The sequence below is a fragment of the Adiantum capillus-veneris genome, chromosome 27 (genome assembly GCF_014529385.1).
Source record: "Adiantum capillus-veneris isolate H3 chromosome 27, ASM1452938v2, whole genome shotgun sequence".
Lineage (NCBI taxonomy): Eukaryota > Viridiplantae > Streptophyta > Polypodiopsida > Polypodiales > Pteridaceae > Adiantum > Adiantum capillus-veneris.
Genome location: NC_140957.1, coordinates 2,909,940 through 2,936,745, shown reverse-complemented (window position 1 = coordinate 2,936,745; position 26,806 = coordinate 2,909,940). Strand labels below are relative to the sequence as shown.

Below are 26,806 nucleotides of genomic sequence, written 5' to 3'. Positions count from 1 at the left end.
TAAGGTTGAGTGAAGAAAAGGTGAAAGTTGAAGTGAAAACACTTCAGAAGCAAAACCAGGACCAAATGCATGGCCAAGCACAGATGCAAGCTAAATTAGAAGCAGCACTGCAAAAATATCAAGAGTTAGAAAATCAAAGCCGAGAAATCAATTCGAAGCTGCTAAACTCTGAAGAAGAATATCAAAAAGTCAGCAATGCTCTTTCTGAAGCCGAGAAGGAAAGGGATGAGCTAACCCTACAGTTGACAGAAGAGTCAAAACAGGTGGAGAGCTTGAAAGAGGCTAAGGACAAGGCTGAAATATCATATGAAGCTAGCCAAGATGAGGTAATTGAACTCAAGGATCAAATCAGGGTAAAAGAGAAAACAATTCATAGGTTGAGAGCATCTCCAGGCAGAGCAAGGGCTGCAGCTGCAACTAGCACTAGCCAAGATAGAGATGCGTTTGAAGAACAGATGATAGAACTTCAAAAAGAGCTGAAGCTTGAAAAGAGGCAGAGAGTGATGCTGGCATAGGGATCAATGGTGATACAAAGCAGATTGGAAGATGAGAACAAATCATTGAAAGAAGAATTGATGAAGCTTCAGAAAAGACTAGAAGATAATACAGAGACGCTACAGACAGAGAAGCATGAGGTAAAACAGAAGCTAGAAGAAGCTAATAGAGTCAATGTAGAACTCAATGACCTATTAGTATCCGTGACATAACAAGCTCAGATAGCAAAAGACAATTTACAGAAGCAGCTGGACGAACTTCAAAGCCAAACAAGTGAAGAACATCAACCAAGTCATGGGCCGGCCGCTATGGAAGGAATTGATATAGAGAGTGTGTCAGATCCGGTGGACACAACAATACAAGAGGACATTCCTGAGGGATCATTACCAAAACCCCAGGATCTCACACAAAAAGAAGAAGACAATCTACAAAAAGCAATAGAAGCAGCCATAAAGGACACCGCAAGGAAGCAATGCACTGGGAGCAGAGGATATGGAAGTCAATGACCATTCATAAATTAGATACAAATGCCGTTCGACGTGAATGGCTACAACCCTCTCTCCCCTATCCTCTTCTAAAATATGAGGCTGCTACAATCAACAAAAGGATGAAAGAGGAGCCCATAGTGCCACTGTACAATGAAGATGTCACCAAACCACAAGGGGTTATACTCATTGTAGACTCTCAACCAAGATGGAGGAAGGCATGGCTCACTAAATACCCACAGTATTTAGTACATTTGGTAGAGGCGCCTAAAATGATCAGAGACGACCTCAGCTTTTTCCCTCTACCAAGGATGCGGACATGGAAGGAGCATGAATTGCTAAAGATAAGCCACCCCACATGCTCAACTACCCGAAGCTACCAGGCTTGAAGGCAGACGAGAGAATGAGCGAGCAATACATGGTGAAAACCCTAATGGGCTCCATTTAACTGTTCACAGGCTCGCCTGACCTCTCTTGCATTATGCTCAGGAAGATATGTAAAACACTTCTGGCAGTCTTCGAGGTCTTCAAACCTGGACAAGCCACAGACAACATATTCTTCTTCCAAGATACTTATAGATGTGCTTATGAACTGTCTGCTCAACCTTGCCATGAGGTGATACATGCCCTCTACCAAAGAATAATGTTCTTGCCCTCATACCACCTCCAGGCCTTTGAAGAAGCCTTCTACACCGGCTTCTTCACCATCGACACAGATATATTCGGGCCTACATTACTGGCCCAGCATGCACGGTATGATTTTCTGTCTTGAAGATGCACGACAGCCTCCACTGAAGCAGCAGCTCTACTGTCATGTCGGGGACAACATGAACTAGGAGGGGGAGAGTGTTAACTGAAGACTGGTGGCTACATGAATGGCGGAATGCAAAAAGAAAGGAATCCTATGTAGTCATTCTCTGATTAAGAAAAACTTTAATTTCATTTGTAAATACTCGGGGCTTGCAGAAGTTTCCAATTTTGTATATTATTTTTGCCATTAAACTGAGTAGGATTTTACTTTGGAACATGAGGTATTGTATTTGGAAGGTATATTTACCAAATTTTGACCTTAATGAAAGGACCCTTTGTTCAGTTTGATGAAGTGTCTGTGAGAATCGTATTCTGTGTATGAGAGAGAGAGAGAGAGAGAGAGAGAGAGAGAGAGAGAGTTTATCTTGACGCTATGTGCACACTGGTGGTCGGAATCAGGTGCGGAGAAGTGTAGCATGTTGCCCCTAGAGAGAGCTACGTGCCAACACCTACATTTTGCGTGTACAGCCCGGCTTCGCTAGATTGAATCACGAGCAGTAAATGGTGTCTGTTTTCGCATTTCATCATATCCACGCATTTGTATTGAGGAGAGCTACACATTAGGCACCTTAGTTTTCAAAAACGACGACCTGCAAAAACCTGTCAAACATCCTATGTGATTCTGCACTGGGTGTTTTTGGGTAGGGTTTTGGGTCACGGACCTTAGGGAGAGTTGCCTATTAGTGTCAATAGAATATCCCTCAAGTTTTGTAGCATTTCGAGAACGTCTGATGGGTATTTGGCTCATGGAAGCGTTGTAGGAAATCTTCTCCTGTGCACAATAGTAGGCTGTAACTTAGACATTGGGTAGAGACCTCTGTAGGAAGTAGTCAATAGTCGGTCAAGTGTAGGTTGACACCCTATGCTTGCTTCCACGAGTCCTTAGCTGACAATTCTTGTTAGGTGAGTTCTCGTTGTGCTGACGTCCATCATGGAGTATCCGCCAACAAACCACCTGTCATCACTTGCCCTGCCCATCGAGAATCTAAAAACACCTCTAGCTTTAAACTTTAATATCCTCACATCGTGGCTCCATTTGATGAGTCCTCTGGACCAGGTCGTAGAGCATACTAAGGGCCACCTATGGCACTTCCAGTTTTGCACTTTCAACACTTCAAACATGCACCTCTAAACATGCATCATAGCAGAGCATTCTAGCCCTAAAAACCACATATAGCATACATATTTGCTACCACCTACCTGCTCTTGACCTTTCTCATTGCTCCATCACTTTGCCTTGCATCTGTCAGCATACACATCACTGCTTGTGCCCTCTTCTAGGGTCGACACACTTTGGCTGCACCATCGTGCTCCAACGATAATAGGCTTTCATCCTTGTTTCTTTACTGTGTATAGTGTTTGAAAATAAAGCCTTTGGAAAGTAAAATTCAAGCTTGTAGACATATTAAGTGTCAAAAACCACCCCTCTTAACAGTTCACACAACCATGTGGTTAGGATTTCAGGCTACAAGACGGAAGGTCATCGATTTGAAACCCAATTCGTGAGCAAAAATAGTGAATGTTGACAGCTTCTCCACTCGCCTCAAAATATGTCCTCCTTGAGAGCTAGACCATGTTTGGTGAAGCTTCCCAAACACGGCTGTAAATCATTGACACTGCAAGTGGAGCCGAGACCAAGGATGTGTTGTTGCATGGTCTTGAAATTCCATTGTATTCCTTTACTCAACCGAGGGTGTGTGAGGAGTTTTGGGGGGAGGGGGGGGGGGGGGGGGGGGGGGGCATGGGAACCCTCCCCTTTTTCTACTCTAAGGGCCAACCCTGACCTAGGTTTTGCTCTCGGAGCTAACCACCTATGACAAGAAAGAGTCCCCAACCTACTGCAAACTCAACGAGAGAGAGAGAGCATTTTTGTGAGGGTAGAATACCTTTCCCTCCCTTGGTAAGTGGTTGTGCACCTATGATTGGTCTTCCTTGACGCCTTTGTTTTCTCCTAAGAGGCCATACCCACCACCTTCGTCTTCACGATCTTTGCATGCTCATGCAATTCATGCATGATCAGAGGGACCACGCCCCTAGTTTCCCCAAAAGTCCATGAGCTCTAATACCAATATGAGAACCCAGGGAACTGCATAGAGGGTTCTCCGCCCTACCTCTCATTATGTAGGCCCTTGGCATCCATTTTTAGAACCCCCCTGACCGCACCTAGTAGTCATCCCTTGGCCTGAGTCCATGACCCCCCTGGGTTTGCCCTTGTCCTTACAAAAATCATTATAAATTTGATCATCTAAAGAGCCTCATGAAGCAAGAGTATGATATGAAGGATTTCAGAGAGCTGTGCTCTATCTCACACATTGAAATTATGCATATTAAAGAGGGCATATACCTATCACAAGGGCAATATGCATTGGTTATGTTTGCAAAGTATAATATGGCTACTTTGTATTCCCTTGGATTGAAATTTGAAAGGACAAGAAGCTGATGAGGGGGGCATTTTTGAGAATCAACCATGTAACTTGATCTACTTGACAATCTCGCACGATTGGATTTGAGTTTAACGATTGGGCTTCAGGGTGAGTTTATGCAATTTTGAGGAAGCCACGATTGGATGCAATGAGGCATATGTTGCACTATGTAAGTGCTACACTAGATTATACACTCTTTTATGATGTTGTCATGGGTGTGCAGCTCCATGGTTACATAGATGCGCATTGGGCTAGTATTCGAGTTGATTGGCAATCTACCAATGGGTTCATGTTCTCACTGCATAGTGTTGCTTTCACATGGAGTAGAAAAAAGAAACCGATTGCTACTTTTTTCAAGTACAAAGGCCAAGTATGGGGTATTTCAGTGGTAGCATGTGAGGTAGCATGGTTAGAGACTCTACTTGGAGAGTTGGATGTACAGCTTCAGTGGATGGCTGTCATCAGATGCAACAACATTAGCACAATAAAAGTGGTGCACAACTTAGTGTTCCATGTGAGGATGAAGCTTGAGATGCACTACTATTTTATAAGAGGAATGGTCTTAATTGGTGACATCAACCTTAGGTACATGAGGGTAGACGAGTAGGTTGTGAACATATTCAATAAGGCTGTGGGAGGAGGAGTTGAAGGGATTTTGAGCTACGCTTGGAGTATAAAAGATGGTGTTAGCTTGAATGGGAGTGTTGAGATATCAAGCTCAACAAATGGTACACTTAGAAGAACTTTCCTCTACATTTATCATGAGTGATAAGAGAGAGTGGACAACATGATTATCATGTGGTACTACAATTTGACTTCTTCAATTTGGTCTACCTAGCCAAAGTGATCGCCACTTAACTTGCCAGGTCACTAACTAGTGGTTTCACAGTAACCATTGTACATAGCTCTTATTATGTTGTATTTTCTACTTATATTTTGTAAAACTTATCAAGTTGCAACAATGTCTTCAAGCTACTTTGTGAGCCTTGGCCAATTCTCCCACCGTCTTCCTCCTCCATCATGTTTGGTAACCATGTGTTTTGCAAGAGATTAAGCATGAAATGCAAGATATTTTCTTTAAAAGAATTGATAGGTTTACCCAAAAATTTGAAGATCTTGAAATATTTTTGAGACTGGGGTGGGTGTGGTTGCCTAGAATTCTAAAAGATGCTATTATAATAGTCCCTCAATCAGTAACAAATGTCAAATAGAGAGTAGGAGAGGTTAGCAATTACACGCCTTTATATATGTACCATTGAAACATAAGTTGGCCCTCTGAATGCATTTTGCACAATTTTTTTCTCAAAAGCTTGATTGCCCATCTTGACCTCTACTTATTGTTAGGAAATATACTAGGACAACCAAAATTAAAGAGTTAGCGATGAAAGGATTCTCCAATATTACTTGCACTAGATTCACTAATTTCCTGGCTTCTCCATGAACATTGGCTTGCATACTATGAGAGTCTTTCTTCGCTACAAAGCTCGGGTCGCTACAAAAATTTAGCATCAATAAGTGAGATGACATTGCAATAGAGGAGCTTTTCTAAGACATTTTGTACTCGAGAAACGAGGAGTTTGGGTCTGGCAAAGAGAAATACACTTACATACATGTCAACTATGTCAATGAAGTAGACTAAAAGAATTAGTGGGAGAAGTATCTACCACTTTGTATAATATGCATATAATAACATTGTGCATACATATATTGGAAACTTTCCATTCAAAAGTGTTGAAGGAAGATCTAAGGTTCCTCCTATCTTGAGAACACATAACAAGATCTTTGTTGTTGATGAGTATATGCATGATTTGTAGACTGCATTTCAAAAATTTAAGAATTCTATAAGTCACTCTAAACACAAACAAAAAGCTAGTTGCAGATAAGCATTGTCGGCCTCTCACATTCAATTATGATGATTGGGTTTTGTTCAACTTTTCAAAGACTTGACTACAACACAGTACCGATAAGACTAGCAATGTGAGAATATCGGACGTTAAAAATTTTATACAAAGCTAGCTTGTCCTCATTATGGACCATTTCAGATTTAAGCCAAAATTAATGATATGGCTTATAAGCTTAAGCTTCCATCCAATTGGAAAATACATAATGCCTTTGATGTTATCTTATTAAAGTCATATAACAGAATTCCTCTTAGAGAGCCCATAAACGAAGATCCTCCTATATTTGACACAATTCATGAAATAATTCAACAAGAAATCATCTTGCCACATAAAAATACCTCCTTGATACTGGTAAAGCTTTGCGCAAGTATTTAGTTAAATTTTAAAACTTTTCCTTTTATAATACAAAATAGATGATGGAACCCCAACTTAGCACTAGGTTGATCATGATACTCTTATATGTCATGAAGCTTTTATGTCCTCTTGAGTAACGAAATGTGTTTATTAGTATTATAAATAGAGAGACGTTGCTTATGAACAGGAAAACACTTGTTATTCTTTTGGGCCATTGATTGCACCTTTGACTTTATTCTTTCGCATGATTGTTCAATCTAAAATGTGTCTAAAAATGTGGTTGTTTTTTGCCTTTTTTTGAAAGTTTTGCAACTATACCACCTTAAAACTCATCATTTTGAGGTCTAGATTGCTACGGAATAGCCTTAGTAATTATCAACGTGTTTCATGCATCTAAAGAGGAGAAAATGTTCGTGTTAAAAGATATGGCATGTTTATGAAAATTTCTCGATACTACTTTTTTTAGAAAATTTACACTTTTATGATGTTTTTTGGTCGGTGGCCTTAATGAAATCCAAAGGAAATTTTGACTATGTAGGTGGACTTTGTACCATATCTCTATTCTTCCTTGAGTTTCAGGACACCTAATACCTCAACAATGATCGTTATGTTTTTTCGTCCAAACAAAATCAAAATCATTTTGAGTTAGAAAGTATAGTCATGTAAACGTTCTAAATTATATCAATAACTAATCATGGCTTCTAAATTTTCGTTAATATGTCTAAGGGATTGTAAGGGTTCTGGTGTGAGTTTTTTTTAAGTGTGTTGTTTTAGTACTTTATATTATGCCCAACATTCTCTTAGGTGTGAGCTTTTTTTATTCTTTTGACATGTTCTATAACTACCTATGTATGTAAACTCCCTAGGGAATCCATAAATTGCTACCTATGAATGTAAACTCCCTAGGGAATCCAAAAAAAAAAAAAATAGTGGTTGTGCTAGTTTAACTTTGATGGTAGATCAATAGATCCATAATTGGTGGGCATGGCTAGCTTAACTTTGATGGTGGGTCAATAGAATGATAAAAATGCAGCTTTTTTGTACCTAATTTTATGTCTCCAATGAACTTTGTGGGGTTGAAACAACCATATAGTGTCATCTTCAATCCATTGAAATTTTTCCGAAAAATAGCGTTATGGTCTAAAAAATTTCATAGTGTTGTCAACATTGCAATTAACCTCAATAAATAATTGTTTTTAGCAAAATGCACTAGTACATGAAATTTGGTAGCTTACCATAACCAAATGGTTAGTAATTTGGTAGTTTACCACAACTAAATGGTGAGGAATTTGGAAGGTTACTCATGTTTTCTATAAGTAGTGGTCTCTTTTAGTCAAGCTCAAGAAAAGATATAAGAATGGGTCTACTAGCAAATTGAAGTTTTCTTTCAAAACCCGGAAAGGAAACTTTTATGTGTTGTTATGTCACCCATCTAATGTAAAGGACTCTCCCCCCTTAGTTGAGTATTACAACCATACACATATCGGGTAAATAGCAAGACATCGATGTACATGTTACCATATACATGTGGTAGTGATGTGTGTGAGCACACTAGGACCGCCGAGGCATTTTTTCCCTCTTTAGGAGGTTTTTCCCCCGTGCATTGTATATACGCCCATCACTCTAGGTCTATCCATCTTTCCATTGCACACTAAGTAACACACTCTCTATTGTGTGCCTTGAGCTTCCTTCGTCTTCTCCAAGCTGTGTGTGTTTCTCTGCAAACCTAATTCCAACAATTGGTATCAGAGCAGGCTACATCCTCCCGAGCTTAGTCGCCAACTGCTCCAGTACATGCCTGCTCACTTTCTCCTATTACAGTGAGGTTTGGCGAGCGTTCGCGGGTCGACAAATATTTTGGGACTACTCGTAGAGCTTAGTCTGCTCAGATTTCTGATTCGGGGTCATTTCGGCTTCTGTTTCCACTACAGGCAGGTCTTCATAGGCAATTTCGTCATTTTGTGCAAATTTCTATCAGTGCCGATTTTTGCATAACAGGTGCCTTACAGTCTTCCATGGTTTGTGCTATATGGCACGTGTTGTTCTCGCTCCATTTCTCCTATTTTCAGGCAGTTTTCACATCAGGTTCAGTATTTACCATGGTTGACAACAACACAGATGTCTTCAAGATGTTTGCTGCTGAGGACAGGTTGGATGGGGACAATTACCCTATGTGGGCTTATATGATGCAACACGTTCTTGTGTCAAAGGGCATCTGGAATATTGTGCAGGGCATTGATGTACATCCGGGTTCTGAGGATGTAGGCGATGTTGAGGATGTTGTAGGTCTTGCTGCAAGGATTGCTGCTATTAGAGTTGTTTTGCCTACGGCAGAACAAGCTCGTTGGGCTGTAGAGGATGCGCATGCTCATGCATTGATTGTGTTGTCTGTGAAGCGCACTATTGTTCCTCACATCCGTTCAGCAAAATCTGCAAAATAGGCTTGGGATATTCTAGCAGGTCTTTATGCAAGCCGCAATGAGGCTAAAATTCCTTTGCTGCGTAAAGAGCTGGAGTCGAAGATTATGCATGAGGAAGATGATATGGACACTTCCTTGCTAGTGTCAAGGATATCAATGAGCAACTTATTTCTGCAGGTGAAGTCATTTCAGACAGTTCCCTTGTGCAAATTGTTCTCGATGCCTTACCAGATTCTTACCAGACTTTTGCTAGTACCTGGAGACTTATGACCCAAGGAAATCCTGAAGTTGTCAAGTTTGATGCATTATGCACATTGTTGTTGCAAGAGTCACTTTCCAGAAAAAACAGGACTAGGCAGCGTGCAGTTGAATAGGCTTTTATTGCTTCTCAATGAAAGGGTGGTAACAGCAATGCAGCCACTTCTTATGGTTCTGCTGCCAGTGGCAAAACTTCTGTTCCTAATGCTTCTGGTGGCAGCAATTTGTCTGGAAATTCTGGTGATAAGGGCAAAAAGAAGATGCGTTGCCATTATTGTAAAGCTAATGATCACTTGATCAAGTGGTGTCCTAAGTTGAAGGCCAAAGAGGCTAAGAAGAAAGAGGGTGGTTCCACTGCAAATGCTGGTTCCACTACAAATGCAGCGACTGTTGAGTCTTCTGTAAAAGGAGACTGTAATGCTGATGTTGATGCAAAATGGGCTTTTAGCGCAGAGTGCACTTACAATCCTGCTATCCATGAAGCATGCTTCTCAGTTGCTGCATATTCACATGTGTGGTATTTTGATAGTGGTGCTACAAAGCACATTACCTCACATCGTGAATTGTTCACCTCTCTTGAGTCTGTCCCTCGTGGGAATTCAGTCACTTGTGCCAACAATGACTCTTATCCGGTTCAGGGAGTTGAAAATATTGTGCTTACTGCTGCAAATGGCAGTTCCTTCACACTTGTTGATGCACTTTATGTACCTGGGATCAAGAAAAATCTCTTGTCTATATCTGCACTTGCTAGACTTGGACTTGTAGTCAAATTTGTGGATGACAGATGTATAGTTCATGATCTTAGTTTTGGTGATGAATTTGTTACATATGGCCTTTTTTGTTGTGGGCTGTATAAGCTCACTTTGATTGACAAGTGTGGACAAAATTTTGCAAATGTTGTTGCAGATTTAAGGGCTATTTCACATGCAAAACTTTGGCATGCACGTTTTGGTCATCTGAATTTTGCCAGTTTGCTGCGTTTGTAGAAATCTGATATGGTTTCTTCTTTGCCGCCTCTTGAAGCAGCAGTCAAACATGTTTGTGAAGGTTGTACTTTGGATAAGATGCAGCATTCGAAGTTTCCAAAGGATGGTTCAGTTCGGGCCACATGCAGGTTGCAGCTTGTGCATAGTGATGTTTGGGGGCCCATGCAAACTCCATCCTTGGGCAATTACCTTTACTTCGTGACTTTCATTGATGACTACTCCAAGCATACATGGGTATTTCCGCTTAAAGAAAAGTCTGAAGTTTTTATGTGCTTCAAACAATTTCTGGCTATGGCTGAAAATGTCTTGAAATGTACTATGGGCACCCTCCATTCGATCGAGGGGGGGAGTATATGTCTCATGAATTCAATGCATTTGTGGCTGGTCATGGGATAAAACACCAATGTACAGTGCCTTATACACCTTAGCAAAATGGTGTTGCTGAGAGGAAAAACAGGTCACTTACGGAAATGGCACGATGTATGGTCAAAAGTCAAGCTTTGCTGCATTCTTTTTGGCTTGAGACAATCATGTGTGCCACTTATGTACTAAACAAGTGTCCTACGAAAGCTTTGCAGTCTATTACTCCATATGAAGCATGGCATGATAGAAAGACTTCTATTGAGCACATGCGTGTTTTTGGTTGTTTGTCATATGCTTTGGTGCCACAAACACAGCACAGAAAATTGGATGATAAGGCTGTCAAATGTGTTTTTGTTGGTTATAGTGTTGAAAGCAAAGGTTACAGGTTGTATCATCCTCAAACAAAATGTATTCTAGTTTCACGGGGTGTAGTGTTTGTGGGAAATTCTGTTCAGCCCTTGATGTCATGTACTAGAGATAGTCATGTAAGCTCACAGGACATTTATGACACTTTGTTGCCTCTTTTCGGTGGTGGAAATACGAATGTAAGTTCCAATGAAGCCAAATGTACAGCCTATGGGGGTTTTTGAAAATGTTACAGATCAGCCTATTACTGATGCAGATGTACATGATGTACTTGATGAGGAAAGGGCTGAAAATGAGCAGGCTAGAGGTATGCCAAAATGGATGGTGCACACTTTGCGTGAGAGTAAATTGGATGCACCTTTGTCTAGTCGTACTCCTTCAGGCTCTTGCCATGCATCTTATGCATCAGATTGTTATGCTTTGGATGTGTCTAGCTTACATGATGTTGAGGAGCCTCTGTCTTTTGATGAAACACAGAATTCAAAAAATTGGATGGCTGCCTTGCAATCAGAATACGATGCACTTATAGAAAATGACACATTGAGTTTATGTGATTTGCCTCCTGGCAAAAAGGCCATTGGTACGAAGTGGGTTTACAAGTTGAAACGCAAACCAGATGGTGAGATCAATCGCCATAAGGCTCGACTTGTTGCAAAGGGTTATGCACAGCAAAAAGGCATAGATTATGAAGAGACTTTTGCTCCCACTTGTCGTATGACTACTGTGCATTTTCTATGTGCATTGGCAGCTCATTTTGGTTGGATGTACATCAATCAGACATTGTTATTGCTTTCTTGAATGGTGACATATTTGAGGAAGTTTATGTAACGCAGCCTCGTGGTTTTGTCATAAAAGGACAAGAGGACAAAGTGTGCAGATGTAAGAAGGCTTTGTATGGGTTGAAGAAATCTCCTTGTGCTTGGTATGAGAAAGATGACACTCATTTCGTCAAATGAGGCTTTCATAACAGTCCAACAGAAAGCACATTGTATGTAAAGCGTGAGGGTGATGTACTTCTCATTGTGGTTTTTTATGTCGATGATTTGCTGATCACTAGACCAAATGAGAGACATATTGCTGAATTTAAGGTTGATTTTGAATGCTACTTTCAAGATGAAAGATTTGGGGCTGTTGTATCATTACTTGGGTATACAGTTTAAGCAGTGTGATGGTGGTATTGCCTTGTGTCAAAAAAGTTACATAGAAACATTGCTATGTAAGTTTGGACTTGAGGATTGCAAACCTATTGCCACTCCCATGGAAACAGGTTTGAAGTTGAGTCTACATGATGTTGGCGATCCTACTAATGTCACTCTTTATCAAACTGTTGTTGGCTGCCTCATTTATGTATGCAACACGAGGCCGGATATTCAGTTTGCAGTCTCACAAGTCAGCAGATTTGTGCATAGCCCAGGGTCTAAGCATTGGCAGTCTATCAAGATGATTTTCCACTACCTTGGTGGCACTTTACATCTTGGCTTGTTTTATCCCAAGGGGGGATCATTGCCGCCAGACTTACATGCTTTTTCGGACTCAAAGTGGGCTGGTTGTTTTGACACGCGAGTGTCCACAAGTGGTTTTTGTTTCATGCTTGGCAGTTCATGTATATCATGGTTGAGCAAGAAGCAACCTACTGTGGCCACTTCGAGTTGTGAGGCTAAGTATAGGGCAGTCTTCACAGCTATGGTTGAGTGTGTATGGCTCAGACGCCTTATGGCTGATTTGGGTGTTGGACAGGACACTGCCAACACTATCTACACTGACAGTCAGAGTGCATTGGCAGTTGCGAGGAACCCAGTTCTTCATGCTCGCACAAAGCACATTGAGGTGCATTACCACTATGTCAGGGAGAGGCTCTCAGCAGGAGAGATCAACTTGGCTTATGTGCCAACACAGGACAACCTTGCAGATCTTTTCACAAAGGCATTGTTTCGTGAGAAGCTCGAAGCTTTCCGCAAAGCTTTGGGCTTACTCCCCTTTGTGGACTGATCATGTCCTCAGGGCATGGCACTTCCCTTTACTCATGTGCCAGCTCTCGTTCACTGCATCACTGCAGGGGGGATTTGTTACCATATACATGTGGCAGTGATGTGTGTGAACAGACTAGGACCGCCGGGGCATTTTTTCCCTCTTTAGGAGGTTTTTTCCCCCGTGCATTGTATATACGCCCATCACTCTATAGCTATCCATCTTTCCATTGCACACTAAGTAACACACTCTCTATTGTGTGCCTTGAGCTTCCTTCTTCTTCTCCAAGCTGTGTGTGTTTCTCTGCAACCCTAATTCCAACAGTACACGCGTAATGAAGCCATTGAAAGTCAAATTTTTGTGAGACTGTATAATGAGATTTGTATGCACACAATGCTTTACACCCTTAGGAAAATTATTTACTTTTCAAGCAATAGTTTTGAATACTAATATGGAATGGTTTATGACTAACAGTATAAATAACATGCTTGTGTCAATTACATTCTTTCGTGCACCAAATAAAGTAGGCAACTGTTTTGGAAGGTTGTTTAATACAGTAAGTGGATCCAATTGCAATATGTCATATCTTTCCTTTATATATTCATAGTCAAGGAGGACTATTATGTAAGGATAAAAAAAGTCATCAAAGTTAGATTTTGATAAATCTTAATTATTCAAAAAATAATAAAAGCCATTTTGATCATTAAAGATATTTTGGAGTGATCAACATAAATTTGGATACTAAACGAATAATTCTCTCTCTCTATCCTAGAGAGAGAAAATATGCATATTTGACCTCAAATGAATTACGAAGTAAACAAAAATGATAAGTCTAAAGCTAAAGTAATAAAGAAGCCTTAGAACATTCACCAGTCACTAAGCTTTAATTAAAAGGTTCTAACATATTTTCTTGAGAACAAAACAATCTAAAAATGATCCCAAGACAATAAATCTAATTTCCATAAAGTCCCTGGTTAATAGGAGAATAAACATAAGGATATTAAAAGGTCAGAAAATATCCTTTATGATGTGGAAAATTATTCAAGAAAATTGTCATAAATTTTTGAGATCAAATCGTGTTCAATCCGAACCTCGATTTTAGAGTACGAAAAGTGCACGAGAATACCAGCACGTGAAAATGGGCTTGTGATAAGTACACTTGGTGCATGTGATAAGCAGATTACTCAACATTAGCATGGAAAAGAGGAGTCGACCCAAAAAGTAGAGGAGGCGGCCAAAAGCAAGTGCAAAGGCTCGCTGAGCAAGACGCTGGCCAAAAATAGCACATAGCTCATCTTTATAAGGCTCTCTCTCTCTCTCTCTCTCTCTCTCTCTCTCTCTATATATATATATATATATAGGGGTGTGTGTGTGTACGTGCAAGCGTGTGTGTGTGTGTGTGTGTGTGTGTGTGTGGAGCTTGTTATGAGCCATGGAGAGTTCTTAGGCTCATCAAAAAGCTCTTCTCCAGCCTCTTCTTCTCCTCTTCTAGGTTCTTATCAATATTTATGAAGTAATCGATTGTTGCATGGCAAAGAAGAGGGATTATCTTAATCCGAGAAGTTTCGTGTTTAAGATGTGTAAGCATTCGACGGGTGCACTTTTAAGAAACTATTCATATAATGTGCGTTCAAAGGGTATTAAAAAAACCCTTAACTTGCATACTTAAGGTAATAAAATGACCCTCTTAAGAAACTATTCATATAATGTGCGTTCAAAAGGTATTAAAAAAACCCCTTATCTTACATGCTTGAGGTAATAAAATGATCCCTTTTTTATCAAAAACTTATGCCTTGTTGTCAGCAAAGGGCATGCCTAGGACGTGGAAAAATCTTAGCTATTGATAATTGAAAAATCTCAGAAGAACAGGATAATGGACCTTATGTATCAAAGATAAGGGGGCGAGTTGGTTGGGATGGCTGCCCTGATAGCCGATGTAATTATGGTCCCTGGATGTCATGGCTCAACACGAGCATAACAAGACCTTGTAACTATTTGGGTTGGTTAATATAATTTACTCACAATTGTGAGTTTTGCTATTATTAAAATTAAAAAAAAAATCTAAAATTTTGACAACTAAAAAACCCATTCATTTGAACTCACGTGATGACTTACATGTTTAAAAGTTGAACCCTCCGAAAGTAAACATGATTAGTTACTTATTTTCCAATTCTCGTACCAATCTCTCTTCGCACAGTTATCTGTCGATTTACGTGCCTTTGAAAGGGAGGCTGGTATAACCAATTAAGGTTTGGCTAAGCAGAGCTTCTAATTTTCCGTTTTGTGAAGTTCTAAATCTTCACAGAGTGCATACTTTTCAAAGAGCTCGAGAAGTTAATGGTTTCTTTGCATACGGTTGTGATTTCTCTACTCATAACGGAAAGGCCTTTCTATGGCGGGGTCAACCTCATGAAATACGGCCATCTACACTATGTTATTGTTTTCTTGTTTTGAATATCTTTCTTTTTTCGACAAGCCAGAGGACCCACAGGGGGAGGTGTTTATCCCTTCCAAATATTAGCCATGTTACATGGTCGGGCAAGGGCCACGCACCATCGGGCAAGAGCCACACGTAGGCATCACCATGGCCACCTAATTTAGTTACGATATATAAGAAAGCATACAAATATCATTATTCAAAACAACATAGAGCCTGTTGGGCTTTACCAGTTTCCAACATATAATCCTGCAAAATCAATGCCATCGTCAGAAGGAAGCTTATTTATGACAGTTTGGGTCTCGCAAGGAGCAATTCATTTACGTACATGTCAGCACTAGACAACCGCCCAGCCCAATATACTTGTCCAACAACCCCTGCCTCAAAGTCTCAACATGGTTGATTTTGAACAGGTCCTTCCATTACATAATAGGATGTTGTAGAAGAAGAAGAAGAGAATTGCCATTCCATAATAGGATGTCTTGAAAGATTGTCATGTTCAAACAAGCATCTCGATTTCATCACCCAAATTTAGCCAAAAATGGCAATCTGGGTATGCACTTCCATCTCTAAAGTGAAAGGATATGGAAAGGGACTCTCTTGTGCATGTTTCCTGAAAACACTGTAAGGCCAACCTTCTCCTGTTGGGCTTATCGCGTTATCGAAGTATGTCGAAGAAGATCAACTACACAAGCTGAGCAGTTTATTATGGGGCCGATGTCGTGTGAAATATGCTGGCCTTTTCTCTAGATGATCACAGAATGCAGCAGGCAAAGGAAATCTGGAAGGATGCCATGATGCTGCATTTGCTCAAAACATTACAGCTGGCTCACTTTGACATTGCGGCTGTACCTGGAAGTCAAAAGCCCTTCACGACATGACATTGCCGGAAAATGAGATTTTGTTAACATCTTGAGAGGGTGGCTTCTCTAGGGCACAAGAAAGAGCACCACATTGAGGATACATGTTCACAATATACGTATCCAGTACTATTGAAGAACAGTAATCTCTGGTTCAAATTTCAAAATATCCTCATGCATGCAACAAATTGGCCTTTTTTGGCTAGCCTCCACATTAAAATGAGACCTGTGATGAACGTTGCAGATTTAACCATGTGAAGAATGATGTAACAGTGCTAATTTGGACATACTGAAGACCAGTTTGGCTCTCCAAGCATCGTGCTTTCATCTTGGCTGCCAAAAGACCTAGGTTTTAGGATCCGATCTCAAGCCAGCCCTGATTATCTTGTACTCTGGTATAAATGTAATTGCTGGTTGAAGCTCCTGTCTCACAATGTCCTAGTTGCTTACATTGCTTTGGTCGTGGGATATCCTGAAAATTGGCAAACGCAACAGACCTTTAACTGTTTGAGCAAATGCGTAGTCATACTGTTATAAGTTCACAGAATCACGACAGTTTTTGCCAGCTCAACCAGCAAGTTGCTAATCCTGGCATGGCTTAATAAATCCTCCACATACCCTGCTTTGTAAATAATACATATGCTACAGAAGGTTTCCTGACACTTGCAACATGGATTGCAATCTGGCATGGAGGGGTCAAGGAGGCCGGGACACACAGATTTCATGGAGCAAACAGAAATTGAGGGTACTAAGTTTCTCTTCCTTACTAAAGACCCCTTTGGATTAAAGCGAGTGACTTGTATTGAGCTGTTAGCAAAGCAGCAGTAGGTACCGCCACCCACCTCCCCACACCTTTGAGAGAAAGGCCCATGTATGTCAGCCAGACAGCATCACTGTCCTTCTGTTGGCAACCCGATTGTTTATCAAAGATGATACCCTAGTCAATCTGTCCCCTCATCCTTTTGTACACCGTCTCAGCTTCTTCTTTCATGCCAGCCGCAGCATAAAGGTTTGATAAGGCCACATATGGTTCAGCATTTTGAGAATCGAGCTGTAGAAGCTTCAGTGCAGCGTGTTCTCCTCGCTCCACGTCAAGATGATTTTTGCAGGCACCAAGCAGCATGGTCCATGATACAATAGTTGAATCTTGAGGCATGTTACCGATTAGTGCCTCCGCCTCATCCAGCCTCCCTGCTCTACTGAACAAGTCAATAGCACAATTAAAAAGATCTACTCCCACTGAAACAGTAGTCTTACTACTCATAAAGCCTAACAACTCTTTCAAATCATCTATCAAACCAGCATGACTACATGCCGAGAAAATGCTGACCATAATTTCTCTCTTTGGCACATGCCCTTCTTCAATCATTTGTTTGAAAAGACGAACAGCATCCTTGCCGTTTCCCTGTTGAGCATTTGCAGAAATGATAGCAGTCCAAGAAGCAATGCCTCGTGAACACATGGAGCAGAACACCATCTCAGCATCATTAAAACTACCACAATCTGCATACATGTTCACAAGAGCAGCTTCCACTTTGACGTTGCCAGCAAGGTTACTGCCAGCTAGAGTGGAGTGAATTTGATGTCCTTTTGATAAATTTGAGACACGAGAGCATGCATCAAGAATGCTTACAAACGTAAGATTGTCTGGCAGCATTCCTTCTTGCTGCATCTGCTCGTACAGTTGAAATGCCCTCGTCCCATTTCCACTCTGAGTTAGCCCACCCATAATGGCATTCCAAGAAGCCACACTTTTGTCAAGCCTCTCACCAAAGATTCTCCTTGCCTCGTCAAGGCTACCACATCTACAATACATACATATGAGGGCAGTCTCAATGACAACTTCTATTGCAAATTCTGTAGCGACTACGCATGCATGCAAGTGCTTCCCTTGTGATAGGGCAACTGGACCCAGAGAAGCACAAAGCATGGTTGCGTAAGTTACCACATCTGGGAGTGCTCCTTCTTCTAGCATTTGAATGAATAGCACAGCTGCCCTATCAATATCTGCACCCTGAACATATGCTGATATCATAGCACTCCATGATACAATGTCCCTCTCAGACAAGTCATTGAAAACTCGCAGTGCAGATGATGTGCTGCCGCACTTGCCGTACATGTTCACCAAAGCTGTTTGAAAAACTATATTTGACTCGTGCTCAGTTCCAAAAACGCAACAATGTATCCTCTTACCTTGATCTACAGCTTCCTCACTAGAAAATGCATTCAACATGCAAAGAAAGGTGATGTTGTTTGGCATCACTCCTTCTTGCATCATTTGTCGAGACAACCGAATGACTCCTATGTCGCATGCATTATCAGCATGCCCAGATATGATTACATTCCAAGAAACCACCTTCCGTTCATGGATGGTTTGAAAAGCTTTAAAAGCATCATCTAAACAGCCACATTTGCTGTACATGTTGATTATGCTAGTACATGTGAGAGTTTCAAGCTCAAGATGACTCTCTACTATGCACATATGCACCAGCATCCCTTCAACTAAGGCCATCTGATTCACACAAGAATCAAGTAAACCAATGAACGTGAAATTATTAGGAACCACACCACGCTGAAACATATCTGCTGTTTGTTTGAAAGCAGCATCTAGGTCTCCATGCTTACCCAATGCTACTACCAGGGAATTCCAAAAATCAATGCTTCGGTTTGGAGAAGTATTGAAAGTCTCCCAAGCACCTTCAATGTTTCCACAGTTGCTGTGCATGGTCATGAGCGCTTTCCCAATTTCCGTGTCAAAACCTGCTGCACTACTGTTAATATTGACTCGTATCCAATCATTATCCAAAAGGACCCCCTGATTGCCACATGCATCAACAATACAAATGAAAGTAATACGGTCTGGCATCACTCCTTCACGCCGCATCTCCTCAAACAAATGAAGAGCTTCTCCAATATCTCTGTGGTTGGTATAGATTGCAATGAGAGCATTCCAAGACACCACATCATGCACTGCCATCATATCAAAAGTTTTCCGGGCATCGTCTACACTATGGCACTTGCCATACATGTTTACAAGCGCCGTTTCAACTGCAGGATGAACATTAACTTCAGTGCAAGAACAATAGGAATGCAGGCGTTTCCCTTCACCTATAAACTCTTCGCTGGTACAAGCTGAAAGTGTATTGAGAAATGTAACCCTCTCTGGAAGTACAGACTGCTGCTGCATTTGGTTGAAAAGCTGGAAAGCAGACTTACAATCTCCAGCTCGCTGGAAGGCAGCAATCATGGCATTACAGGAGACAACATCCACCTCTGGTAGTTTATCAAAAAATCTCTGTGCATGCTCTAAATGACCACAATTCGCATACATGTTCATGAAAGCCGTTCCAATAACAGCATCCAATTCCAGGCTACTCCCTGCAATGCATGAATGAAGCAATTTACCAACAGATATGAGATCACTATTCTCACAAGCACCCAAGATTCCCACCAGTATAAACCTGTCTGGAAGTATCCCTTCCAACAACATTCGCTGGAAAAGAGGCAGTGATTCTGCACTGGGTCCATTAACCGCATATGATCGAATGAGAAAATTCCATGCAAAGTGGTCTCTGTTGGGCAACGTGGTAAAGACTGCAGAAGCCTCATCTATTGCCCCACATTGGCCGTACATCTGTACCAGAAGGTTACCCAAAAGAGCACTGCAGTCGAGCTTATGGCGGATGATACGGGCATGGAGACACATGCCGTCGACCAAGTGTTTTGAGGAAGCATACGACCGCAAAAGTGAAGCATAATTGATTACAGGCGAGGGCTGCGTATGTCCTTGCCGTTTGACTTGCAGGCTCCAACTGCCATACAAGCTCAAAGTGGAAGAGCGTGACCCAAATCTTCCTTGGGTTACAGAGGGGCTTGTCAATACGCACGTCGCAGCTCTCTTCACAGAGCTCATCTGATAGCATCGCCCCTGGCTCGGCCACCACAGCGTACGGGTTCATGATGCGAAGTGATCCACTCTCTGAGTGCAGAGAGCAAATAGCCTCAGCAAATATTCGTAATACCAAGATTGTTATTTTTTCCCGTTCAGGCAGGGTCTATAGGGAGAGCATGGCAATAGGGGGTTTGGCCAATGGAGAGTTTCCACGCAAGGGTGTGTTTTATAGGTGGACGACTGCATGGGTTTGCTACTTTTGTCTCTCTATCTCTCTTTAGACACCGTACGCACTGTAGCTTGCCCCAAATCGGACCACCTTTGTAATAGGAGAACAGCTGAGAGGGCAGATGGCAATGGAAATATCGTGTGTCTTTGCCCTTGAGGGAATCTAAGGTTGGAGCTTTAGCTCAACAGCACAGCCAGCCTAGGCCCTTGTGTGTACCGACCATCACACACAAATGCATCTACAGAGCATCGATTAGGAAATCAATAGCGCAAGGGACGGGTTAGTGCATCAACAATCCGAGTAGGTACTCTCGAATTGAATTGTAGTAGCAGTACTACAAGGGCTATTTTAAAGCTTTTAATTAGCACAAAACGAAAAAGGTAGCGCTACCCATGCACACAAGGGGCTTTGGACAGCTTACCATATAGTAAAAAATATATGATTGCTAGATGATTCACTAGTTTCAATACACACATCTAGTAAGAGTGCAAACTAGTAAAAAAGAGAGAACTCCTAAATGCTACATATAGTAATTTTGTTACTATATGGAGAGTTGAATAGCCATATGGCAATTCAAGTCTCAATATGGTAAAAAGATCACTAGTTCAATGTAGGAGTTGACTCAATTACTAGTTTGACCTTACATATCGGTGTTTTCAAACCAGTAAGTCGACTAGCAATTTTTGCTTACGACCTAGCAAGTCATCTAGTAATATATATAAGGACAATTGCTTGCAAACTAGTAGTTCATCTAGTAACTTTTCTATAAACAACCTAGTAGTTCACCTAATAATTTATTAAGGAACGTGTAGACACAAAATAGTAATAAATCTAAAAATTTTCCCACGAGCAAACAATTTAGGAGAGATTACTTCAACATTAGGAGACTAAAGTAGGCTTAATTCATAAAGATATCTATGAGTATAACAAATGAAAGCTTACATAACGTGTGTTACATGCTACAGTTCTTAAATCATGTGGTTGGATTATAAAACTACTTGTCATTTGTTACAATGATATCCTTCATGGATAAAGAGCCAACTTTATCAAAATAAAAAATTATCAGGCCTTCTAACAAAAGCCATGTAACTAAATCTTCACACATAGTGGATTTATTAGTATCCTCATTTGCTCTCTTCTTGAGGAAACTATTCGATTTCTGCATAGCAAAATACGTTGGCTTGATCAAGTGGTACAAGTCTTGTACTTTCTTGAGTTTTAGCCACTTCATTAATATAGTTTCTTTGTCATCCCTGGACAAATTTCATGCCTACATAATTGTCATAACAAAATAACATGGTTTAAAAAGTGACGTATTATTTTTGTGAACATAAGTAAGGCAATGTTTTTAGCTTTTATTGCATACCTGAAATTCCAACACACATTGATTTTGATTCATTGAACATCCCCCATCAGACTTCTGCTCCTAAAACAATTAAAGTCCACTCTTTTATTTTGTAGCCACATGCAAAAATATTTAAAGAATCTTATTCTTGTGAAGAAAAAAACCTTTTTCTTTTTAAGCTTCAAAAACTTTGAAGCTTGATCTTTCTCCTTTAGTAGCTCTTCAATCTTAGAAGTAGCCTATAGAAGTGGGAAAACATGGCTTTTTTATAACATTAAAATTAAGTAGGGTAAGTATTTCATTAAATAAATATTCCATGTGAAGCATCTGTAAATAGTACCTTGCGCTTTCGTGTGCTTTTTCTTTTTTGTTCTTGGTTTATACCACTTATAATTTGTGTCCTTCCATTGATTTTTTCCTTCACAAATTATTCAAGAAAAGAGTGCAATCAACAAAAAGTTTTAGAGTGAAAAAAAAATACATGAATTAGAATTGTACCAGTTTTGTGATATGGTCTTCACACTCATCTAATTCATTGTTTACTTCCATATCCTTTTCTTGATAGCATTGGACAAACTCTTCATCTTGCATGTAGTTTCTATATGCCGGCGCATTAAGCAATTGAATTTGGATATCTCACACACACATACACACATGCACACAAAACTAGCTAAATTTACCTCAATTAGTTCAATTGATATCTTTGTGTGTGTGTGTGTGTGTGTGTGTGTGTGTGTGTGTGTGTGTGTGTGCGCGCACACGCTTGTGTGTGTGTGTGTGTGTGTGTGTGTGTGTGTGAGAGAGAGAGAGAGAGAGAGGAGTAAACCACACATACCTCATAAGCATCACTTTGTAAATCATGATTTTCCCATGGCATCTTAGGAATGTATGCTTCCGTCTCTCTCTAAACACATAATAACAAATTTTATCATGATAGGTCATACATTATTGCTATTTTGAGATAGAAGTGCCTACATGAGTAGCTTGTGGTTGCTCCTCTTCTTCTTCAATAGATATACAAGTGGTTTCTTGTGCACAAGCATCCTTTAGCTATTCAATAACAACAAAAGCATTACTTTCTTCATCATTAGTTTTCAAATACCTTAGAGGATTACTCACAAGTTTTGTGAGTAAACCATATTCTCCTAGCTCACTTTCTCCTTGTAGTTCACTTTCTCCTCCATCATTCTCATGAAATTCTTGGTTATCATCATCATCATCTTTTTCTTTTTTTATCTAATCTCATGAAAACATTTTGATTATACTTTGACATAATAGAAGTTCATTACTTAGAGAAAATCCTACAAAATGACACATACCATTGGGGTGCTAGAAGATAATTCGTTGTTTGGTTTCTTTTTTCTCCATTTTCGTTTTGCCGCAAGAGACTTGATGGCCCATGTATAAACGTCCTCTTCTTTCCAATGATAATTTTGTCCAGCTACTATTACAGGCTTAAGCTCACCTTTATTTTTTCTTATTACATCCATCACGGTATTCTTTCTCTCCATATTATTTCTAAGGTCTCCAAATGGCTTGTGTTTGCCAAACCATCCTCTAACAAACCCATAGTTTGAATAAAGAACTTTATGTTGGTTATTACCCTCTTTTAAGAGGAAATCCCTACCATAGAGTTTATTGGGTTCTCTAAGCTTAGGAGGTGGAGGCCTAAACACCTGCTCATATATGATTGGGTCATATTTCTCGTTGCTAGTAGTGTCAACACCTATAGAGATGCTAGATGGAGAAGAAACAACTCTCTTATTTCCAAGATGACTGGCCCTCCAAGAATCTAAAAATTTGAGGGCCTCTTCATTAGAGAAAGACAGTAGTTGCTCCACAAAGGACTGTGGATAACTCATATCTGAAAAGACAAAGCATTGAACACACACATGAGCAGCAAGACATTTAAGTAACAAAGTTTATTTCAAAAATTATACACACACTTGTCATTACTTTATGAGTAATGTTTTAGAAAGACATGTAAAGAAAACTGTGACAATGAATACAACAATTGTCATGTATAAAATAATATGCATTTTAAACTACTTCTACAAGTATACTAGCCATGCTTGCATACTAACAATAAGTACAATAATCTCCATCCATAAAGCAGGTCTCCCAGAAGTTCTAGCATACTCTATGATGAGGTTCTAAGAAAGATATGCAAAGAACATCATAACAATGAAGTTAGCAATTGTCATACATAAAGCAATAGTCATTCTAAACTACTTCCATAGGTATACTACTTGCATAACAATGAATACAAAAATTGTCATCCATGAAATTATAGTCATTCTAAACTACTTCCACAAGTATACTAGCATTCTAAACTACTTCCACAAATGTACTAGCCATGCTTGCATACCATATGAGTGAAGTTATACAAAAGATATGTAAAGAACACCATAACAATGAATACAACAATTGTCATCCATGAAGCAATAGTCTTTCTAAAATATTTCCACAAGATTACTAGCAGTGATTGAATAAAAGGGGCTACCACAATTATATGTCTATGGAGAATGCCAAACAATAGGTATCCATCTAGCCGCCTGTCCAGGCTTTATAACCTTTTTTTGTTTTGTGACTGTCCAATCTTTAATTTGAATGGAACATGTATCCCAACTTCTCCATTGATGCTCCTCTCTGCAAACTTTATAAGTGTTTTGTTGATATGCATCATGCTCCAATAAAGCAAGCTTTGCCCTTTTCCTTTCGTAATCAGTCTCTCTAACAACAGCATGTTGAATCTGTATTGCATTCTCGCTATTCAAGCACACTTGAACTATATCATGGACCTCCACCCATAATGGAACATTTCCACAACCTCCGTCCATTAACAAGCTATCACGCTGCCTCAAATCCTTCACCTCATAAGCAATGAGCCTCTGCCTCCTTGGTATTGGCAATGGAATAAATTTGTGAAGTATAGAGTAGATGGGCCGAACACAATCCCATGTGAAAGGCAAAGGGGCCTTCTCAAGCACACTCATTTGAGTAACTGGATCCATTAACAATTGTTCTGAGTCCCCGTTTCTCACAATGCATTGCTTGTAATACCGTCCACCAAAGAAAAGCATACACTTTCCATCAAACTGTGTTGAGAACAAGGATGTTATACAAGCCTTCCAGTGACCTCTGTGTTCCATCGTTGCATCATCGGTATCCACCTTCACTATGACATTGGCGCCCACATTAAATATATCCCCTTTAAAGAGGACCTTTTGGTATGTCTTTACTTCCAAACATTGGAAGTACTGCTCTGGAATGTTCCAAAACTTCTTTAGATAAGTTTTCTCTTCACTAGTAGGATCTCTATAAGTGCATCTCTTCTTTGATATTGCAATCCCCTTAAGAAGAAGATTTCTAGTGCATGGTGAATTGCTTCCATATTTTAATAGATCACTCCACATAGATTTAGCCTTTTCAATTGAAGACACAACCAATAGCCCATCTATATGTGACGGAGAGCAATCATGTGATGGAGCATCTGCTAATAGCGAGCTGCTTTGAGAAAGAATCAATGCACAATGTAGGTCCTTCAAAAACCTTTCAGAAGGTAAGAGATTGTCACTATCACCACGGATAGCCTGAAAAGCTCTTGTGAAGAACCTTCTCAAATAGAACTTTGCAAATGAAGCTTCATCCTCCATGTTATTTGTTTTGATGGGGCTGTATGCCTTTACAAGACGCTCAAATATGTAACACCAAAAGCGGTCATGCAACCCATGGCGCAAGACATCATCAAGCATCTCACCATTACCTATAAACAAGTTATCAAGATATTATTCTCCTGAACAAATATATCAAACTTATTGTTAACTAATCAAGATATACATACCAGCTACATGTTCTAGAGGTGATGAGTTCGCACCAAAGATTTCTTCATTTTGAACTCTCCATGATTGTAGCAATGTCTTCACAACTTCTATGTCTTTCATAGACCATCCATGATCTCTACTATGGTTGTAGAAGCTGTGTGCAATGTCAATCAGCAAAAATCCCAAAACATGCATTTCAGGAGGAATGCCACTAACAACTCTCAAAACATATGGTAGACACCACTGGATGAACTTTTGGTTCTCCTTTGCCTTGAAGCTTGCAAAGTAGATGCTTGGGGAGTTAGGCCAACGTCCATATCGAATGGAGGTAGGTGCTGCCTTTTTAACAACTCACACAGCAACATCGATTTCTTTCTTCAAAGGAGCCTCAACACTTTCAAATAAATGTGAGATATATTTCTTGAATACATTCAATGATAAGATATGCATTGGGTCATAGACTAAATCTAGAGAGAGATCAAATCCATATAGATCATATAATCTCTAGAGTATGGACTCTCCTGAGAGACCAGCTTCTTTCCATGATGCTTTCTTTTCTTTGTCTGTGCAACATCGTTTAGCCTCATCAAGAGCTTTTGTCATCTCCTCAATGGTCCTCTTTGAAGGTGGATATCTAGCTTGTCGGCGATTTTCATTATAGACGTATCGCCCCTCTTTTGATCCTATACCAGGTCGTACTAGAGTTGCTTGAGGTTTATCACGCCTGCAAAACTCTTGTCCTCCATTCTTGAAGAGGCCTATTTTGCACTGTGCCGGATGGTCGCCTGTAACCATCATGACCATAGCGCGTAGCGTACATAGCTTTGAAAGACCTTGTTGATTGGCACCAAAGATCTTCTCTATGGGATAGTCATACAACACCTCCACACCATTTAGATCGAGGTAGTTGATTGGAATAGCTAGAATATTTGGTTCAAGAAAAGCTACATCATTGAGCTCTAGCTTGTGTGGAAAGAGTACTATGGTGGAGTTTGTAATATAGTGAAGCATTGAAACAGGCAACAAAGCTAGTCCATCAAAAGAAGGTTGCATGGACAATTGCTAGAAATTTGAAAATAGTGTAAAACTTGAAACCAAAAGGGTTTTTTTGTTGACAATCACTCATGCTATTACTTAGGCTTGAATGAAGTTTATGCAAGACTCAAAGAAGAAGAAGTTGGCCTTGAGCTCATTATTATACTTGCCAAACTTTGGCAAGTAGCTTCAACCAAGCGGTGTTGTTCAAAGAGTGCTAATATTTCTTGTAGCATAATATGGCACATGCGACTATGTTGAGGGTGATGGCATGTAGAGCTAAGGCCGAAGGCATGACAAGTTGTTATATTTTATTCTAGAGCTCAATCCCTCTATCAACACCTTGGTCCTGCAA

At 40.2% G+C, this 26,806-nt stretch overlaps 3 protein-coding genes across 3 annotated transcripts; all 3 read right to left on the bottom strand.

Annotated features, from left to right (window-relative positions):
- Nucleotides 1-15,566: 15,566 nt before the first annotated feature.
- LOC147421414 (pentatricopeptide repeat-containing protein At3g16610-like) lies at nucleotides 15,567-20,171 on the bottom strand. The gene has a single exon (XM_086503118.1). The coding sequence runs from the start codon at nucleotides 20,037-20,039 to the stop codon at nucleotides 17,064-17,066; it is 2,976 nt and encodes a 991-aa protein (XP_086359244.1). The 5' UTR covers nucleotides 20,040-20,171; the 3' UTR covers nucleotides 15,567-17,063.
- A 1,907-nt stretch (nucleotides 20,172-22,078) lies between these two features.
- Nucleotides 22,079-23,454, bottom strand: LOC147421413 (uncharacterized). Its single transcript, XM_086503267.1, has 4 exons — nucleotides 22,912-23,454; nucleotides 22,712-22,828; nucleotides 22,568-22,642; nucleotides 22,079-22,198 (listed from the first exon to the last, which is right to left on the bottom strand). Exons 1-4 carry the CDS (start codon nucleotides 23,452-23,454, stop codon nucleotides 22,079-22,081), a joined length of 855 nt encoding a protein of 284 aa, XP_086359393.1.
- Nucleotides 23,455-24,108: 654 nt separating this feature from the next.
- On the bottom strand, nucleotides 24,109-25,248 carry LOC147421412 (uncharacterized). Its single transcript, XM_086502539.1, has one exon. The coding sequence runs from the start codon at nucleotides 25,246-25,248 to the stop codon at nucleotides 24,109-24,111; it is 1,140 nt and encodes a 379-aa protein (XP_086358665.1).
- Nucleotides 25,249-26,806: the final 1,558 nt, after the last annotated feature.

Coding starts and splice junctions, on each gene's coding strand:
- LOC147421414 (XM_086503118.1), bottom strand. CDS start 20,039: ATGAGCTCTGTGAAGAGAGCTGCGACGTGCGTATTGACAAGCCCCTCT.
- LOC147421413 (XM_086503267.1), bottom strand. CDS start 23,454: ATGAGTTATCCACAGTCCTTTGTGGAGCAACTACTGTCTTTCTCTAAT. Junction 22,829..22,911: donor TATCTTCTAGCACCCCAATG/GTATGTGTCATT, acceptor TCATGAGATTAG/ATAAAAAAAGAAAAAGATGA. Junction 22,199..22,567: donor AGCAACCACAAGCTACTCAT/GTAGGCACTTCT, acceptor CTTAATGCGCCG/GCATATAGAAACTACATGCA.
- LOC147421412 (XM_086502539.1), bottom strand. CDS start 25,248: ATGGAGGATGAAGCTTCATTTGCAAAGTTCTATTTGAGAAGGTTCTTC.